Here is a 19,839-nt window from a genome sequence, read left to right as displayed (position 1 = left end):
CTTGGTTTGCTTCTTATGGTGTTCCTGTTCTTGGGAGTTCTTCCCATCAAAGCTGTTTTGGATTATTATTTTTTTTCTTTAGATTGAGCTCAGTTCACCAAGAATGAGCCCTCACTTTAATTTTCTGTCGACATCTTAAAAAATATCCTTTGTCTTCACTATTTTACACTTAATTAATAGGAATGGCAGAAATGTCTCCATCGCATGCTGTGCTGTTTACTTGCTCTTGTGATTCTTTAAAGGAGAGGAATAATTGCAGTTTCCTCTGGATTCATCTTTGTGAAGGCTTTAAATGAGACCGTTCCTAATGCTGCCCCTTTGGTGTCAATTTGACAAAGTTCCCATCCTCCCCTGTGGTCCAGAGTTTGGAGTATCTGAATCAGCCATCCATCCAAATTAATACTTTGAAAGCAACTGAGATTAATTACTTTCTCACATTGCCAACTCCGTGTATTAAAATGTCAAATCTTACCACAAAAGACCATAAAACTGCTGTTAACATCCAGTGTGAGCCTGTCTACTTCTAAATGCAATGCAGAAACCAGCATGCATGTAAGAGATTGTCCAAGCGTTAATTCCCACTCACGTAGGCTCTGACACAAGCCCTTTTTGGGGGTAGCAGAGATTCCTACGCCGTCAGCTTTCGCTCGAAAAATAGCTATAGAGGGAAAGCCAAACATTAGCAGCTTTGCCATGAACGGCAGGTAAAATCACTCTCGGAGATGGCAGCACGGAATTCGGGAACGAGATGCTCGAAGGCTCTCAGTTTAGGAGGGGCGTGAGGCAAAAGGGGCTGGGACAGGTAGAGGGGGTTCTGCCTTCGCTGCGGTTGCACAGGTCGGGAAGCCGCGGCCGTGCGAGCGACGGGCAGCCCGCAGCGATGCTCCTGGGCGGTGCTGCCGGGAGCGGGGACCCGCCGCAGGGGCCGGCCCCGGAGGCGGTGAAAGGCGGTGGTCTCGCAGCGCAGCCACCGCCCCGAGGCCGCCCGTGCCGCGCGGAAAGTTTGCGAAGCGCCTGGGCGCTAGGGGGGGAGCGGGGCGGGGGCCGCCCCGACGGGGCTCCTCCTCCGGGGCCGGGCCTGGGCCGGGCGGAGCGGGGAGCGAGCCCCCAACCCCGGAGCCGCCGCGGCTGCGGAGGGAGCGAGCGGGAGAGCGGGCGGCACCGAGCAGGCGGGCGGCGGCGGCGGCACGCGGGACCGGGGCGCAACTCGCAGGAGGAACCCGGGACGCGGTTGCGGGAGGTCCGGGCGCGGGGCCGGGGCGCTGCCACCATGAGGCGGCGCGGCGGGGGCTGCCTCTCGCCGGCGCCTCCGCGGCTGTTGCTGCTGCTGCTGGGAGCGCTGCTCCGCGCCAGAGGTAAGCGGCTGCCGCGGCGCCTCCTGCCCGGCTGGGCGCGGGGGAGCCTCGCCCACGCGGGAGCGTCCCGCACCACTCACCTGCCCGCGCCCCGGCACCGTGCTTTGTCCCTGCCCCGTCCGGCCGCCGGACCGCTCGCCTGACCCTGCCCCGCGGGAAGCCGGCGGCGGCGCCCGGGAGGGGGTCCCTGGGTGTAGCGTTGCCCCGGCCGGGCGGAGCCGGAGGGTACCGCCGCCCGCGCGGCCGCTGCTCCCCGCGGAAGTTCGGCGGTGTCGGGCGCGGGCTTTGTTCCCGCGGGGCGAGCGGCGCGCCGGGCCGGGGCGGGCGCACAGGTTGCCTCGGAGTCTGCCGTGCCCGGCGTGTCGGGACAGCCGCCGCTCCGAAGCAGGAATGCGGCCGCGCACCCGCCACGCCGGGCCCCTTAAAGGCGCAGCCCGGATCCGCGGCGGCGCCCCGGGCTACCTGCCTCGGCCGGCACCGAGAGCGCTCCCGCTGCGCTCGGCACGGCGCGGCCGGAGCTGGAGCGCACCAAAAATAGAGGCGGCGAGGCCGGGGGGGTGGGGGATCGGGCGCAGTCCTAGTGAGTGGGACGGCAGTTCTGTGAAGTCTCGTCGGTGAAAACTTATCTTTATGGCTGCCCTACCAACTGGAAAGCAATTGCTTCCTCTTGAGAGCTAGTGTTTTATTTTGTAAGTGCTCCCGGTGGAGAAAGCATCTGAACGCTCCTTGGAACTGTTTATATGGAGTTGGGAGGCTCTGGGGGGAGGGGAGCTCCGTACCTCAATTTCTTCCCCTCTCTCCTCCAGCAGCTGCTGTATAATTTCATCCATCCTTTTCCTCCTGTGTTTCTCTGAAATTACAGAAAGAGTTTGCAGTAGCGCTGCTGACCTCCATCATTCTACAAGTATTGCCTCTGGGGCACAATCACATGGTGTTTGGCTTTCAAGTAATATTATTTCTCTTCCAAGAAGAGACCTAATTGCAGGCAGTTTTGATGAAGGTGCGTAACCAGCTTGGAGAGGCTGAATGCAATCCTATGTATCAGAAGACCTGCTTTTTGGAAACAAGAGGTGCTCTTAAGTTCCTAAATGCCACACAGATCCTTAACTGCAGTCTGGAGCGAGAGGGATCTAAAGTGCAGGTCTTAGCATGGATGCAGATCTGGATGTGTTTTATTTTGGCTGTTACCCAGGTGCTCCTAGTTAATGTGTCTGGGCTGTTAACAGCCATGTGGGGGATGTCTGTTTGTGAAGTGCAGGTTTGCTCATAGGTGGTTGTGCCTTGATGTCTTGGGGACACTTTTTATGGCACTTTGTCTCCCTTTTAAGTAGTTCTCCCATCACTGACCTTTCCCCTATCCTCCTGTCAAGTGAATGTGCATTTAAGGTTAGATGTACTGATTTCTTCCAGAAGCGAACATCTTTTTCCATTCTGGGAGCAAATCTTTAGCAGTAAGGGCATGATTCCTGCACAGTGTTGTTTTTTCCTTCTGAAGGTAGGAAAAAGATAAGGAGGTGTCAAGATGGAGGTGGCAGAGAAGATGCAGAACTTGTGGCAAGTTGCTGCTCCTAGTTCTCACCTGTTAGCATCTGCAGAGGTTTATTTCCATTGTTCCGTAGAAGTGCCTGTGAGGTTGGTGTGCAGCTTAACTGTCATAAAGCATCCACAGCTATAGAATTCACAATGCCACACGGGTAAATTAAAGGAAATGTACTTGGTCATTTTCTGCTGTATCTCAGCGCAGGTGTGGGTACAGCATACAAATCTGCAAGACTGAACTTTGACTGTTAGTGGTAAAGTGTGCCAGAACAAAAAGCAGGTCTGCAAGTTTTGTGAGCTCTTAGAAAAGTGCTGCACGGGTAAAAATGGGCATAGAGGGGGAGAGTTAATGACATACTTTGCTGGTGCATCATTATGAAGGAGAGCTAGAAGGTTTGATGCTCTGTGTGAGCAGAAAAGCAGAATGCCACAGAACCTGCCTAGGTGATGTGCTGAATGTTCTAGCTCCTAGAGCTCTGCCAGAGGAATAATACCAGAATAATTCATCCCCTCCCCCCCCCGTCCCCTGATCATCTTGACTACACATTCGAGTCACAGACTTGAATGTGATGCCTCTATAGAAGTATAGTTTGCATGGGAGTTAAGATCTCCTCTACCTGTGCTTGGCACCACTTCTAATTCTGCAGCTCTGAGCCAAATGCAAAATGCTTGTATTCCTTGTGTCAGTTTAGAGCTGGTAGTAACTCCGTTTTCTGGTTATTCTGAGAGTACTTGAGTTTGCTGATGATCAGATTGGGTGATATTCCCACCTCACAGTGATCATGAAATTTATCTTGACTATTTTGTCAAAGTGGTGCAGTGATAGGCACAGAGTAAGGTCCCCTACCTATAAAATGAAGAGTAAGATGCTGCAAGGGGATGAAAATCGTTGCGTTTTTCTATGGTATGTCTGAATTTTTCTTATTATTGCTACTTTTTGTTGATTTGAAACAATTCCACGTAACTAACTTTTTGCAAGAGAGAATCTCTTTCTGTGTCCTGATATGTAGGTATATGCAGCAACCAAAGTAATAGGCTGTTATGTACATAAAACACTTGCATTTCCAGAGTGTCTTGTGAGTCATGAAGAGGGCTGTTCTGTTCTTCTGGGCCACAGAAATTCAGAAAACCTGGAGGTGTTCCTCTACAATATGTTTGTTGAAGTCACAAAATAAAATGTGGTTGTGGATAAAGATTATCCAGTTGTCTGTAGTTCAGACCTGACAGCAGTACTTGATATGCGTTAACTTGGAAAAGAAATAGAAGTGATAGACTTCAGCTTCTAAGAGCCCCGTGATTCTGGTGAAATTAGTCTTAAAAAAGTAATTAAAAAAAATTGTTGTATGAAAATGATGTGCCATCTGATAGTCCTCGTCAACTTCCTTTTCTCTTGTGAAATAGGCAAATGCTGTTCTTGTTTTGTAAATGTGGGAAATGAAGTGGAAATTGTCTTGCCCAAGGCCGGCTCCATTTGCCCTAGAATGCAGCTTATCATTTAACACAAGGGAATATATGCTTCATAACACTTGTGAAAGTTGATAAAGAGATGTTAATCTTGAAAACCAGGCAAGGTTTTAAAAATGCCTTAAATAAGTGCATGTCTCCACCTTAATCGAATTCCTGTGCTAATTGGGATTTTTGTCTATTTCTCATTTTTAATAGTTGTATTTCTTTTGTTGATGACTCAAAAATTCTTAAAACAGCAAAAGTTTTCTTGACTCGTCATCAGAGAAAGTAAATTACAAATTAAGTGTTATCGAAAGATGCATACCTTAAAAGTGGGCAACTCATTTATTTAGCTCTCTGTTATTTCCAGTGTAGTTATTTGTGATCTTCTCTCAGCAGGTTTCACATAACGAGGTGGAATATACACACACAGAGTTAAGCTGACCATCATCCTTTGGGGATGTTGGGCTCCCACCTGATCTAACAGCCAGAGATGGAGCTCCAGCATGCAGCAAGCCCACTCCATTGATTGGCGTGCGGTATTTACTGGTTGTCTGTATTTCACGCAGGTCACAGTAGATAACGTTAATTGTAATTGTCATCCATTAACCTAATGAGCTTGATGGTTCAGCTCTTGCTTTTGCATCTGTAGTGCCCATGGTTCCTTGACATGGCTGTTAGGCAGTACTCTTTTATAGGATTTTGTTGTCTATGCTGTGTGAAGATTGGGCACTCTAATGCTTCTTGAATCTTTCCCTGCCATCTTCCCTGTAGATTTCCATCTCCTTGTGCTAAAGATAAAAACGGTAACTATGGATCCAGGGACTTGTAAACCGAAGGCCTGTGGTTATTCTTTTTGTGTATCTGGTTGCTCTGAGACTGTTACCTTGGGAGTATTTGGCTGCTGTCCTCCTGTGGGTGAGTTTATGTTCAGGTTTTTCAGCTTTCCAGTTGCTTTTTTTTTTTTTTTTTGCCTGTGCCTGTGAAGTGTTGAGGTATTCCATCTTGTGTACTTAGCCTGAGAGACTCTTGAGATGCAGTCAGTGTTGCTGTGTGGAGCAGAGCTCACTCAACTGCTTTGAGCCCAGACAAAAGGACACTCACTATGCAAAGGCAGGAAAATAAGTTGCCCTAAGAGTTTACACGACTGGCAGTTGTAAACTTCTGCCTTGCTGAACTGAGGAAGCTGAAAACTGACCAAATCTCTTCATATCAAAGAAATGAAAGGGTTGGGTAGAATAGGGCAGTCAGAAGCCTGATTCTGATACTATGAGTTACATTTAAGGATCCTGCTAGAGGCATGTTAGCACAGCTTTGGGTTGTGGAAAGTAATAACAGAGGCTTCTGTTTTTCATGAGGCTCTTCTGAGGTCATTAGATTTTTCTGCATGTAACCACCAGTCAGCAGGTCCACCAGTGTTTAAGATTAACGGATAATATTGTATGTGTATTAAATGTTCATATTGCAAACTGTAGTTCTACTGAAAAATGTATGACCAAAGACAGTGTAGGCTCTTGTTTCTTGAGCTGTCATATGTCAATAGCAACTTCCTGAAGTCATGATGATATGCATGTAACACCAGCTACCTCCTCTGAATGAGTTAGGGTGGGAATGGAATTCACTTCTCTGGAGTGTGGTGATGAGTGCATTTAAAGATTTGTTGTCTAGCAAAGCGTCTAGCAGAGCTTCCAGCATTTGCCTGAAAGCAGATCCCGTGTGCTGTTGTGCCTGGGTCCGTGCTCCGTAGTGAAGTTCTGTCTCCGGAGTGACACTGGCCAGCAGTGAGACGTGGATGTAGTGGTGACTTAGGGTGGAGGAGCCCCCTCTCCTGGCTACCGGCGTGGTGACTTCCTCCGTGTGCCCGGCAGGGCATAGTCTTCGGCAGGGCATAGTCTTCTGTGTCTCTTTGTTAGTGCCTGACAGCCCCTCCCGCCTGCTGGAGCTTTCTGTTTCTATTGCATAGCAGCAGTTCTTTAATCAGAAATCTTGTTAGTATTCAGGGATAATTGATCCGACTCTCTGGTAGGGGGTGGGGACCCAGCCTCGCGTCCTTCTCCTTCTTGCCACCCCCAGTTTGACCCCTGTTGTCTCTTTGTTTTCTCCTGTTAAGTTTGTGCCAGTGATGTGTGTGTGTGCTGTTTTTCCAAGCAGCCTGAAGTTGGCCGTAACCAAGAGCAGCAGTTAAATAGAGCCCGATTTCCCCGCTTCCTGGCGGTTAGTTGTTCGGCTCCATTTTCTGGTCTTCTGTGTTTTTGATTTGCAGAGAAGGAACTTACTTGGTGCCCCTGGGCATCTCTCAAACCCATTAGAACAAACTCCATTATTTCCCTGTACTTAGAAATCCTCCTCCTTTAGTCCCAGCATCCATCAAAATAATGTATCCTCTGTAAGGCCCTCTGGAAAATGTTTAATGGAATCTTTTCAACCTCAAGGACGGTTCCAGTTTGGAAGGGGGAGGGGATGTGGCTAATGGAAGACCTGACTGTGACTCGCAGTCCGCTTGAACTTGGCCTGTGTCGGCACTCCCTGCACCTCCATGCCGAGGGAGTGCTGAACGGAGCAGATCCAACGCTGGGATCAAAGCTGGAAACAAAAGGCTCTGGGAGAAAAATTTCCCGTCTGGCCAAGAGGCAGCCACACAAAGGTGGTGCATAATTTATCATTCGAGGTTTATTTCTTCTGTACTTCTTCTGGAGAGGGGAGAAAAAAGAAATGACTCTCCTGCTGTTCTGAAGGGGATAAGTGATGGCTTTGGGACTCGAGGCGGGAAGTGACTAGAGGTACCACGGAAAAGCCTTTTCAGTACAGCCTATACCCAGCTCCTCTCTTTGGAGACAATGTTGGGCATTCTTTCTTTCTCTCTCTTTTTTTTTTTTTTTTTTTTTTTTTTTTTTTTTCTTTTCAAGGGAACTCTACTTGCCTTTGGAATTCTCAAAGAGTGAGTACTTCCAACTTCCCTAGTCATTCCCAAGTCCCAGTGCATGGAGTGGAGCTGTTCTTGGCAAAATCAAGTTGTTTGCATTTCTGAGGTATTTGTCTTACCTTAAGGATTGGTGTAAGTGCTGCTGCTCTGTGTTATGTGGAGGAAGAGGCTACATTTGCCTGAAGGGTTTGTACTCTAAATTAGACATCTGATAAGGATCAGGGATGTGATAATTCTAGCGGGATAGATAAGGTCCAATATTAAAATAGCATAGCTTTCTAATTAAATTTCCTTCAGCTTTGGTTTTATGGGAAAAGCTTCTGAAAGTTTTTCATTCCAATTGCTTATTAGAACTAGGATAGAGTATTTTTGGGAGTAGGAGTTGGCCAAGAAGACTAATGTAAGTCAGTACATGGGGAAATAAGGATGAGGAAAGAGATGGAAGACTAGGTTAAACCATGAGAAGAAGGGAAGGGGATATAGGAGTACGAATACCAACAGAGGCAAAGATAGACATTTTGAAATGAGAGCCAAGGACTTGATCTGGCAGAGGAACAGAAGAGCCATGTCAGGAGATCCAAGTGGAATAATTATATTAAATCTGATGGCAGAAAAAGTTGTTAATTAGGTATTATAAAACATGGAAGTTTTAAAAGTGAACAAGAGCACTGAGCAGAAATTAATTGCCACAGTAGGGAAAGAATTATTTTAGTAATGCTTTAAAAGAGGATATGAAAACTTGTTAGGTACCCCTGACAGTAGAGTTCCTGTCCTAGTGGGATGATCTTATGAAGTATCAGGAGCTTAGTAATGAGGGCAAGATGTAGAACAGGAGACATGCTGGGATAGTGCTGAGATGGTAAGCCCATGAGATAAAGGTGGTGATGGAGCTGTCTGCAGCGCTGGAATGTGGGACAGATCAGGCTTGGGAATGTGTACAGCCAGAAGGGTTTTTGAGTGCAATGCCTGGGAGGATATTTGAAGAGCAGTCCTGTCTGGAAAAGTATTATGAAACGGGAGAGTGGAGTTGAGGAGCAGTTAGGAAACTGGAGATGGTTGCCTGGCAAAAGGCATTAAGTGAGATTAGGAGGTTACTTTAGGTTTGGAAAGAAGTCTGGGTATGGACAAGCAACAGGACTGGTGACAGAAAATGACACCTTTTCTGCAGGAGGAGGCTACCTCTCTTCCAGCAGGAACTGCTCTGTGAAGGAGTGACTCACTAGAGAGAACTGTTACAACATAGACATGTGATATTCCCATCCTCCTTCTCTGAAAGGATCAGAAGAAGCATTGTGTGGCTATGCAGGAAGGTTAGAGGGAAATGTGTGCTCTGCTCCTTCAGCCTGTATCTCCAGCTCTGTCAGTTCGTTTGGTTTGGTGACAGCTGGTAGTGTCGGGGAGAGGTTCTTGCCTGAGGTGCAGCCGTTCACTGCAGTAGAACACGTCTCATGGGATCTAGGATTAGAATAAACTAAAGACACACCTTCTCTCTTTTTTTTTTTTTTTTTTTTTTTTTCTTTTTTTTATTTTTCCCTTTGTGCTCCCACCCAATTTTATTTCTAAATTTTCATAACTGCTGAATAGTCAAATCCTTTCTTTGCGATTCTGAGAGCAGGCGAGGAAGATGGGAACTTCTGGGATTATTGTTTGCTGCTTCTGTCCTAAGTTCCTGAGTGTAACCTTAGGAAGTGTTTGGGTTTTTTTCCTACAACCCCAGATATTTCTTTTTCTTCTCACTATGATTTTTGAGCCTGTTACTCTTGAAAAGCCTGAGGTGTTTCTTACAGCTTGAGGATATGCCCCTAATTTGTGCTGCCTTTTGATCAGCATAGTGCCTATTAGCATGAGGAAAAATGTAATTGGTCTGACTCTGAGAGAAGACTGTAGACTTTGTGGTATGGGAAAGAGAAACAGATGGGAGGTTACCATTCTGGATGTTTACCATGAAAGGATGCTGATAGACACAGAGGGATGCTAGTGTACTGACATTTTTGTCAGAAATCCTCAAGTAGAAGTAGTCCATGTCTAACTCTTAGCATAACATGGGAGTAGGTAGGTGGGAGATGGGGTATACTCTCTTGGTGAGCAGTTGTCCTGCAAACAGATGTATCTGTGATACAGTTTGAATTGACAGTTGTGTTCATGCAGTGTTACATTGTTGAAAATACTACTTTCCTGGGCGTTGATATGGAAACAAGGAAGGACTGAGGTGGTCTTGTTGGTGAAGTTACTACCTTTTACTGTCTTTACTAGGCTTTAAGGAATACTGCACGTGGGTCCTACTTCTGTCATGTACTTTGTCAGTGAACAACAGCTGCAAACCAGTGTTGACTCACAACCAGCTGATTCATGGCCGGTTAAGATGTCTCTACTCAGAGGAGGGTGGTAACCTCATCAGCTGTCCCAATTTGAACAGTCATTGTCCATGAATCAACGCCCTCCATTAGCTTTTGTTCATTGCATTTTAGTGTAAGAAAGAATTCAGACCTGCAGTCGGCACTACCTTAAACAACTGAGGATTGTTCTGTCTGTTTTTGTTTTTTTTTTCCACTTCTCCTCCTCCCCTCCCCCTTCCCCCATGCCCAGAGTTCTTTTATCTGTGGAGCAGGTGGATGCTCTACCTGTGCCTCAGCTCTTCTGGAAGGGCAGTTGTGCTGTTTCTGCATCTTTATCAGATCCGTTAATTTCTATCCTACAAGTATTCAAAGGCTTCTCCCCTGCCTGACAGGGAAAAACAAAAAACCTTGTTGATACTTGCCTTCTACGATTTTCCACTGCAAATTTCTCTGCCTTGAAATGACTCACCTACTCACAAGAGAAACTCGTTGTTTCTCTGACATTTCTCTTGTCTGTGACCTGCCTTCTCTGAAGTGGGAGATGAGAAGCTGTAATCTTTTATTGCTCTTCATGCAAGTTCCAGGCTAGAACAAGAGTTAAGTTTTTCAGTCATCATCTGTAGATTTTTTTTTCCCCAACCTTTGTTCTCACTTGTTATGGTCTGTTCTTTACCCACAGCTCTTTAGAAAACTGAAACTGAAAAGAAATGCCCAAAAATAAGTAATTCCTATGACACTGTGTAGTAATATTTTGTTGGTTATTCTGCTGGAGAAGCAAAGCCTTGAATTAGCTTCTAACTTGAGTTAGCTTCTCTCCTTCCTCCAGCATCAGATGGCGACCACTTTCTGTGCTGCAGGTATTTTTTGGCCAAATGGCAGGGAAGAGAAGTGGCAGGTACTTGCCTAATTTTAACACTTAAAAGAAAGACATTGCTTAGCTTAATCAGGCACACGGGGCCAAATCTAATGTGCTTGCAGTATGGAACTAATGGGAGATATGGAGTAAATTGAAACTATGTACTGTCAGTCAGTGGTAGGATAAAAGTAAACAGTACTCAGAGAGAAGCCTTCGAGCGAGGAAGGGAGTGAGGCAGAGATGACATCTTTGGTGTGTACATCTTGACTTTCTCGCTCAGGCAAAACAGCCTCTGAGCTCAGGCTTCCTATTAAATGACTGGGACAGCTGCCAGAACACCTAAATTTGTTAGCTAAGGTACTGCAGTGCATCAGTCCTGCAGGTTAATCTCAGGAAGGTGTGATGCGTTATCTTGGTTGTTTTGGTCTTTTTCTTGAACAGTGTTGTAACAGTGCGCTTTTCATCCTGTATTTCAAGGTCTTAAAACAAATGTGTCTGGGATGCTAAAGCTGCCTGTTAATGTGTTGTGAGGAAAGAGGGCCATCAGAATTCTGACACAGAAGACCAGATATATCTTGAGTGGCAGCTTTTCTGACCTTGCAGTCTGCATACCAAGGTCGTCAAGGTATATGCTATTGGAAACTGTTCCCTTTAGAGATAAATAGAACGAGGAGAGGGTCATGGGAGGGAAAGGACTGTAACTGTGAGAAGTTTTCTTTTGCAGGATAGGGCTGGGCTGAGCTGGGCATGCTGCAAGGTCCTGCACTATCCAGCCTAAGAGGCCCCTGAGTGCAGAAGCTCTGTGGCAGTGTGGCTTTGCTGGTTGCTTGGTGGTCCTAGCAAGTAAAGACTCGCGTGAACTACTTAAATGATGAGATCTGTAAATACAACATTTGAGTTTTCCTGCTATACTTTTTGGTAGCAAATTAAGCTCAACTTCTACAAGAATGAACACCAGAACTCTATATGTTCTTACATTGTAACCAAATGGATGTTAACTTCTTGACTTTCAGATCTGAGAAGACATGGAACAGATATACTTATGAAATCTGTATAGTGGTGGCTATCGAGTAGAACTGGGAGGATTTCCATTGTTGGTGTTTCCATTAAAAAAAAACAAAAAACAAAAAACACACACACACACACAAACAAACAAACAAAAAACAGCTTGTTTTTGCAGCTCTCTCAGCCAAACAGCAAAAGCCACCTAAAAGCCTCATAAAAGTACTAGAAACTGTAGACTGAAACCAAATGAAAATGCTGTCCATTCCTATGAAAACTGCATCTGGGATCTGGCGCTCCTTTTGAGGCTGATGAAGCAAATAACGTAATTCAAAATCCTCCTGCTTGAGAAACTAACATAAAATGTACAAACTTGGAGGCCAACTAGGTATGGTTATTATACTGGCAGATAATTATAAATGAAATGTGCAGAACTAAGTCAGGCTTTTACCAAATACTGAACTGGCACGTGCAACTTGGAGTTGGATACAGGGATAGCTCTGTAAGTAAAACTACAAATCTCTGGGAAAGAGAAGTGAAAGGAGGCAGTGAGAAGGAAATCTTCAAATCTTGTGTGTAAAATATGGAAGAGGATTGGAGAGAACAATAACGCACTTTACCAGAAATTAAACATTTTTCCTTGGGATATTTTCATGTTTATCACTGGACTCTGTGTGATGTAGCCTTCTTTATTGAAATCTTTGTGGACACAAGTGCTTCACACGTTGAATCCACTTCTGGGAGAAACTGAGATGCGCTGTCTCTTACATGTGGGTAACACTTGCAGAACTTGTTTTGCCAATGAAAGTGTCTTTGAATTGACTGTGGTGGTATGTGATACAATTCTGATGCAACACGAGAGTCTTTGTAAGTGCGGATTTTCATGAGAACTCCTCTAAAATTTCTAGTAATTCTGTTTTATTGTTGCTGTTGTGAATTGGCTCCTTGCTTTCTGTGGTACTTTGCTACATGATTGATGTTTGAAAAAGAAGTGTCTTCTGTCTGATCAAGAAATTTCATTTATCTTCGGAACAACTGGCTTCTCTAGTAGGAAATAAACCATGTTTCCAGCTGTCCCTAATGATCATAGAATCATAGAATTATAAGGTTGGAAAGGACCTACAAGATAATCTAGTCCAACTGTCTTCCCATTACCCACTGTCTTTCTGCAGATTCATGTCTAGAGGCACTACAAGGAATTGCTTATGAAGTACAAATTGCGTTCTTGATGTCCTTAAACAGTAGGATGGACAGTGACTTGCTGGAAGCATATGCAGTGGCTTGCTTCAGGTTATGCTGGAAGTCACTTGTGGTTACATTTCTAAGGCTGCGTTGCTGATTTGGAGTCAGGTTGAGTATAATCTAACTTTGTAGAAAACATTGCCTTCAAAATACAGTTTGAGAGTAATGCAAAGCCCATATTTTAGGATATCAAAATGAGAAGATTTTTTTTTTAACTGCTGTCTGTTCCTCTCAGTAAACCCAATTCTTCTCTTGGTGAAGGAGGAAAAGTTGCATTGGGGGTGCTAGGATGTTGTCATTGCTAAGGGTTGTTATCTGCCTGGAATATATGCAACTTGGCCTATAAGCTACATGCCTTCCTTGATGCATGGGCTGTGGTTTTGCATTATGCCTAACCTAGCATAACTGTGGGTTACCCCACAAAATCAGTCTTACTGTTCTTGTCCAGTTGATAAGTTTGCATGTGTGTGTCCGCTGGATCTGCTTATTGATATGTCAACAGGTAAACTGCCAAAGAGTGAAACCAGTGATACCACAGATTGTATGTAACTGGAAAGCATGGACTTCACTGAAGAATGGAGGGAGGCAAGGCCAACCTATTATTTTTCATTTGGCAGTGGCTTGCTGCTACTTCTCTTTGTCTTAAATGAAGTTTGGAAGGACTAGCCCTGGGAACAACAGGAGATGAGAATTCAGGTGAATTCATGATTCATTTTCTGTGGCTTATACAAAAGCATAGGCCTCTTTATTACATACATAATGATTTAATGCTGTATTAGTGTCAAGATGTAGTGAAGGATCAACTTATCGGTGTCGGCACTGGTGCAGTACATTAATTAGCAGTGCCTTTTGTGGTGGAAACAGCTTGAAGCAAATACCTACTATATTATTTTACTTGGACAAACACAGACACATTATCTGAATTGTTGCCAGAGAAATTGTCCATACAAATATGAAAAGCTTTATCCCCTTGCTTAGTCCTTGACTGTTCTTCTTTAATCTGGCCCCTTTAAAACTGATATGTACTGTAATGATGAACTGTAAATATGAACTGTAATGATGAATTGGGTTTTGACCCATAGTTGCAGAATCTGGATTCATTTCTTGGTCTTCCCACCCCTTCACTGATGTGGTCATGTTGTAACCTAGTCTGGACATGCATGCACAAGGAGACGATACCACCTTCCTCCTGAGGTGATGTAGAAATGGCAGTGAGGACTGTAAGGCCTGGTTGATGGAAGAAATACACAGATAACTGTTTGGAAACAAAAACTGCCTAAACAGCAATTTCTCTTCTCCCTGAATGAATATGTGGCAGGCTGAAGGGGGAGATCTGCGTGGGCTGGATCTCACACATGAGTTGTCAATTGGATCACGTAAAGATCCACTCTGATGGAAATCAGAGCTTTGCATTGTTATATGCAGTGTGTGTGCATATAATAAGAGCAGTTCTTGCTCTGAAGAGTTCTTAATTTTTGAATGTAATAAATTGAGAGATGTATCAAATAACAAGGAAAAGGTCAATGGAATAACATATTATTCAGTAGTTTTACCCATTGGTCTGTTGATACTTCTTGCTTCTAGTCTTCGCCATCCTTGGAATATATTTTTATTGAAACTGTGTTTCTCCTATTCTTTTTTGCTCCTTTGACATGCTGCATACTACACTATCAGAATTGAATGAACTCATTTAGTATGTGTGGGGTCTGGTACAGGAAGAATGAAAATTATTTTCAGATGCAGTCCCCTTCTAAAAGGATCTAGCCGCTGTTTTTGTCCTAGGTAGCATGTGTTCCTGTTTTCTGCCAGTGTGTTCAATACATGATTGACATTAGTCTAATGAGGGGAATCGTATCTGAACTGGCTTCCAAAAATCTTTTCATCCTCTCTTACTCTTTTAGTCTTTTTGCTGGCCTGACTTGTTAGAGTGGATTGCAAAGGGATATTTAACCATGTATCCACAAAGGTCAAGAAATATGAGAACAGAAGCATAACTTGGACTTGGTTAGGAATCCAAGTGTTACACCGTGGATTCCTGACTTGGAATAGTTTAGCTGCAGCCAATGCCAAATAATAATTGTTAAATGTTCCTTTTGCTGCTCCGTAGCAGGAGGCTAAATTGCTGGGTAGAATTCTGAAAATACATAGTTGGCTTTGGTGGCCATATTCCCAGTAGCTTAAATGTTGTTTCCAATAAGCTTAGACTGTCATTTGTACAGAATTTGACTTGAGAGCACCCTCTTTGCAGACAATGGCTTAACATCTCACTGTGATTGTTAGACCAGGTATGTCACTGATTAGGACTTTTTTCTTTTTCTTTCCTCTAAGGTTATATTTGACAACTTGATTTCTGTAGTCAACAACAGTTCTTCTTGCAAGAGTAAAGAACCAAACCATGGTAACGGGTTACTTAAGAGCTTCTTTTATTTGCAGAATGAAATCAGTGGCTTTTTCCCTAATAAGACAGTTAAAGTTTTTAAACATTTACAATACTCAAGTGTGGGATGATCTAATTCACCATATTTATTCCTTTTCATAAGAATTTTCAGCATAGCAACATGCATACCTTACTTCTAAGTGCACAAACACTTTGTAAACAGATTGTAAGAGGAAAATAACCCTTGAGACTCTGCAGTAAACATGTCTGTAAAGTCATAAACAGGAAATGACCCCAGCTCCCCTGTCAGTTCAGCTCTGGTACTGTTATTCCATAAGCAGTGAAGAAGAGGGAGAAATCAAACTGGATGGGGTGAGGAGGAATTGGAAGACCCTTCCAGTTTTCCCCTGCTCATCCTGCACTGGACCCAACTTTGCCTGATTTATTTTTTATCAGTCTGTATAAAAGAACTGTGCCAGCTCATGGAGGGGCACGGACTGGAGGGCTGGCAGCTCTTTAAGCTGCCACTACTGATAAATATGAAACCACAGTCTAGAAGTTTATTTCTCATTTTACGCAAATTTTGGTTTGTTTCAGGAGGATCTACAAGCTGTTTTGTTGCTTCAGTATAGTCAAATCAAGGCTGCATTCTGTCCTTGCTTATCGTGTAAAAACAGGGTTTGTTTTGGGAGGATATCTGGCAAAGAAATCAAGAAACTAGGTTATAGCATGAAGGGCAGAAGATTATATCTTCCCCATGGAAAACAGTCATGCTCTGTTGAGGACTTGATACCTAAATCATCTAGTCTGTATTTCAGTTTGCCAAGTGTTTCTGCAGCTATAAGAAGGGGCGTGAGAAGGACTGCCAGAGTGCTGTGTCAGTTGTTAATTCCACAGTATTTGCAGTTTGATAGCATGCAAAAAAAAAAAAAAGAAAAAAGAAAAAAAAAGAAAAAAGAAAAACAACAAAAAAAAGGAAGGACAGCGAATCTCTTATCACTCTTCTTAGAATCTGAAATTGACTACATACAACCCAGGATAAAGCACCAGGAAATCAGAAAGCTAACTGAGCTCAGCCTCTGTCCCAAGCTGAGGTTTATGCTATCATGACCTTCATGCCATGCAGCTTAGCCATATTGTGGCTGGGGTATGGTAGATATGATCTTGGCTCATCAAGACTTTTTTGGCTGAAGGTCCAAATGTGCTAGATGTTCTTACTTAGAGAAAGATATACAGGAATAAACACTGTATTCTCACAGGGGCTTGGAATGTGAGTGCATGTACCAGGAATCCTTAGCAACTTCATTCAAGTTATCAGTCACACACTGAGGCCTTTTGGCCCCCACCACAGAAATACGCATTTTTTGACTGAAAAAAATAAAATAAAATCACTTAACTGCGTAAGCATTAAAATAGGTTACTACATAATTCTTCCAGTTAGGAAAGGCAGGAAAGTTGTTTGTCCAACTGGAAAAAAGAAAAACAGGAACTTCTCAAGGTAGTTTGTAATTACTGGAAATAAAGATTGGCTACAAATGGAAGTAACTAGGACAGTTGCCCTGTGTTCTGCAGCATCTCTGCTGCCATCCAGTCATTTAAGGTAGCATTTATAATGCTGAGAGGCTTGGGTCATTCTTTGATCAGAGAAAGTATGCTATACTTGGCTGGATAACGTCACTTCTTGCAGTGACCACAAATTGCCTCAAAAGCTTGATTCAACTTGACTTGTCTCCCAAAAATACAGTGGAATGAGAGAAGGAAAATGGCTCTCAAGTCATTACAGTAAATGCATCTGTAAGAACAGAAAATGACACAGTTTCTTGTTGTGGTTTTTGGCGCTGGGATGATGATTCTAGTGTAAGGCAGTATGCTTGCATGTAAGGTGAACTTTGTAGACAGAAGAGGTTAGAAGTCTTTTTTGTCTTTTTAAAGTGCCATCTTTTTTTAAATGCCAAAAGTTCTTTTTCCAGGGCCGAATGGCATATCTACTGAAATGAGCTGTGAGCTCTGTGAGGAATTTCTTTTTCCTTTTTTTTCTTTTCTTCTTTTTCTTTTATTTAGATGTTCTCCTCAGGTCTTGGAGCTTAGTCCAGGAAATAGTATGAAAAGAAATCCTTTATTATATTGTTAGTACTGGCTCTTCTCATGAGAAAAATCTGCAGGCATCTTCAGCCTGATTTTGTATAGTAGCAATATAGAGCTATTTCAGTGTGTGTGCATATTTTCTCACTCAAAAAAACTGGTCCCAGAGAATAAGATTCATGAAAATAGGGAACACAATAAGGGGGAGGCACCATGTAAGTGACTGGGCTGTAGGTGAAGATTCGTTGTGAATTTGCATTTTGTTAGACATCAAAGCATCCACTCCCTGCATTTGGCAAGAGACGTACCAAAATTGGCTATTAAAGATGGATCCATTTGAAACTGGCTGTGTTAGTTCTGCTTCTCATGCAGCTATTCAGATTATTCAGGTGTGCATCTTGGAATCTTGCTGGAAATATGCCTGTGTTGAAGTTTCCAAGCAGTGGCTGTGGTCCAAGGAGTTAGTTCACCAAGCTGGGGAGGTCATTCAGTCCTTGCCTTCAGGAGGCAGAAGCGTTCAGTGGGCTGTAATTGGGTTGCAGGTCAAGACTGCTGAAAAAAAAGCTTTGGCTGGTTTAGGATGTGGCTGCTTGGTACAGGCTTCTGGATGGTTCTGAAATAGGAATCCAAGTGTGGTGGTGGTGGTTTTTTTGTTTGTTTATACCTGTGAAATTTTTGGACTGGATTTTATCTGTCAGGATTCTGATATTCTGCTCATCTCCTGCTTAAAGATCAGTGCGGGCTGTGTTCTTTTGTATGGGAGCAAATTTAATTAGGGTGTCTGAACTAATGACCATTCCCAGTGGTCTGCCCTGTGCCTCTGAATGGCTAAAGGCGAGGTAAAATATTGCTGAATGTCACAGTTTACAGCCTGGCAATTTCCATTTATTTTAATGTGCTGAATTATAAACTGATGCTTTAGGTTCTGGGCACAACTATCCTGGGGTAATATCTTGCCAGATAAGATCCTCCGGATTGCAGGATCCTGTCTGATGGGATTGGAAAGGAGGCTGCAGGCGTGACACTCTTCTCCCTCTAGAGACTTGAATCTCTTGGTCCTCAAGTCATGTTACAAGGCCTTTCTGCCTGGACAGAGCAGAAACAGGTTGAGAGGTTTTGCTAAGGGCTGAGAAAGGAAGGGAAGGTGTCCTGAGGCACTGGGGTGGTTTGGAAGCACGTAGAAAGTGCAAGAGAGTCATTTTACAATGCAAATTGAACTAGTTCTGATAGTGCTTCCTAATTAGTCACATCAGGAAAGGCCAGGGTCTTTACTTCTTTTACAGATCCTATTTTTCTCCTGTTGGTTGTTCCCCCCTGCCCCCTCCCTTAGCCTTTCTTTCAGTTCACCCATCTGCATCTGTTCTTGCCCAGGCAGCTGCTGCTCTATTTGTATGTTCCCTGGGGGAGCTCTGGTGCTCCTATAAGATCTCCTGTTGCTTTGGGAATTCACCTTTTAAACATAGTACTTCATTAGCCTCTCATTTATGTAGTACTGTGAGAAAAGATTTCCCTTCCCAAAAAGCAGAAGAACGAGTTTCCAGCAGCATCTGTTTGAGCAAAAAGTGTCTCTGTGTAAATAGAGCCAGTTTGAAAGCCTCTGCTATTGCCAAAGGAACGGCTGGGGAGTTTTTGAAGGAATAGTGTCTGACTGTGCTAGCACTAGGAGGCCCTTCGGAGGCAAAGGCTGAAGAGTTCCGGGGAAGGCTCATGTGCCTGTGAGAGGTCGTGTTGTCCTTTGAGCCATTCTCTCTCCTCCCCTGCCCTGGGCTCACGTAGTCGCCCCTTTTTGCTGTTGCTCATTAGAGAAAGGAGATGTTCCGGATTTTTTGACCTCAAGGTTCTGTGTTTTCTTGTGGTTTTCTCTCCCCCGTCGGGCATTGTGGGAGAGCCGTCCCCTCTGCAGGCGATTGTGGGAACGGTCCCGGTCTCACTTATCACCAGTGACAAATCAATGGCAGCCTTCAGAAAGCTGGCCCCCAGGATCCCCGTTCAGCCCAGCTCTGGAGCAGTGGGAAGCCTTCCCAGCAGATAAAGGACTCCTTCCATCTCTGACTTGTTGCCTTAAATCTAACTGAGGAAACCTTTTCATTCTCTTTAGGAGTGGCCCCCTCTCTGTTTGATTTGTGTTAGGGAAGGGGGCGGTGGGTGGAAGGGGGGCACTTGTGGGGGGCAGGAGAAACCGGAATGGGGGAGCACTGGGGTTTGTAACATTTATTCTGTTTCCCTTTCACAATAGTCTGGTTGGTGCATGTGGAGCTGGGCTCACAAAGCCTCCCTGAAGTGCTTGGAGTCCCGCAGGGCTCCTCACAGTGCAGGTTTGCTGTGTGTATGCCTATCAACAATACAGCTGGGCCCAGCAATGGGCTCCAGCTTTGGGCAAATATTTCTACAGCCTTTGCTTAATCGCTTTTGAGGGGAGGAGGGTGAGATGGATTTGAGAGGTGGGAGGGGGGAAAAAGTTTGTATATGTGTGAGGGAGGGGAAAACTGAGATGACTGGAGGCGGATTTATCTCCAGCTTCTGTGGTCCAGGGTTTTAGCAGGAGATTCTGTCAGCGTTCAGCATCCGTGTTAAAACAAATGGGTTTGGGGGGCATCAGAGGGAGCAGGGAGATGTAGGCAGACAACACATAATGGTTTGGTCTAAGCCACTTTCCTTTTTTGTTCTCCTTTTAGTTAGAG

General features: G+C 44.4%; 1 protein-coding gene across 3 annotated transcripts in view; it reads left to right on the top strand.

Moving 5' to 3' along the window:
- The first annotated feature begins 1,106 nt into the window (after positions 1 to 1,106).
- The window catches only part of LRP4 (LDL receptor related protein 4), a 78,223-nt gene continuing 59,490 nt past the window's right edge, over positions 1,107 to 19,839 (top strand). For all 3 annotated transcript variants that reach the window (XM_072336969.1, XM_072336968.1, XM_072336970.1), the window contains exon 1: positions 1,107 to 1,355. In XM_072336969.1, coding sequence (XP_072193070.1) covers positions 1,271 to 1,355 — 85 coding nt within the window. In that variant the 5' untranslated portion in view covers positions 1,107 to 1,270. The remainder of the gene's footprint in view (positions 1,356 to 19,839) is intronic.

The sequence above is a fragment of the Excalfactoria chinensis genome, chromosome 5 (genome assembly GCF_039878825.1).
Source record: "Excalfactoria chinensis isolate bCotChi1 chromosome 5, bCotChi1.hap2, whole genome shotgun sequence".
In the NCBI taxonomy this organism is placed as follows: domain Eukaryota; kingdom Metazoa; phylum Chordata; class Aves; order Galliformes; family Phasianidae; genus Excalfactoria; species Excalfactoria chinensis.
This window is presented reverse-complemented; position numbering and strand designations above follow the sequence as displayed.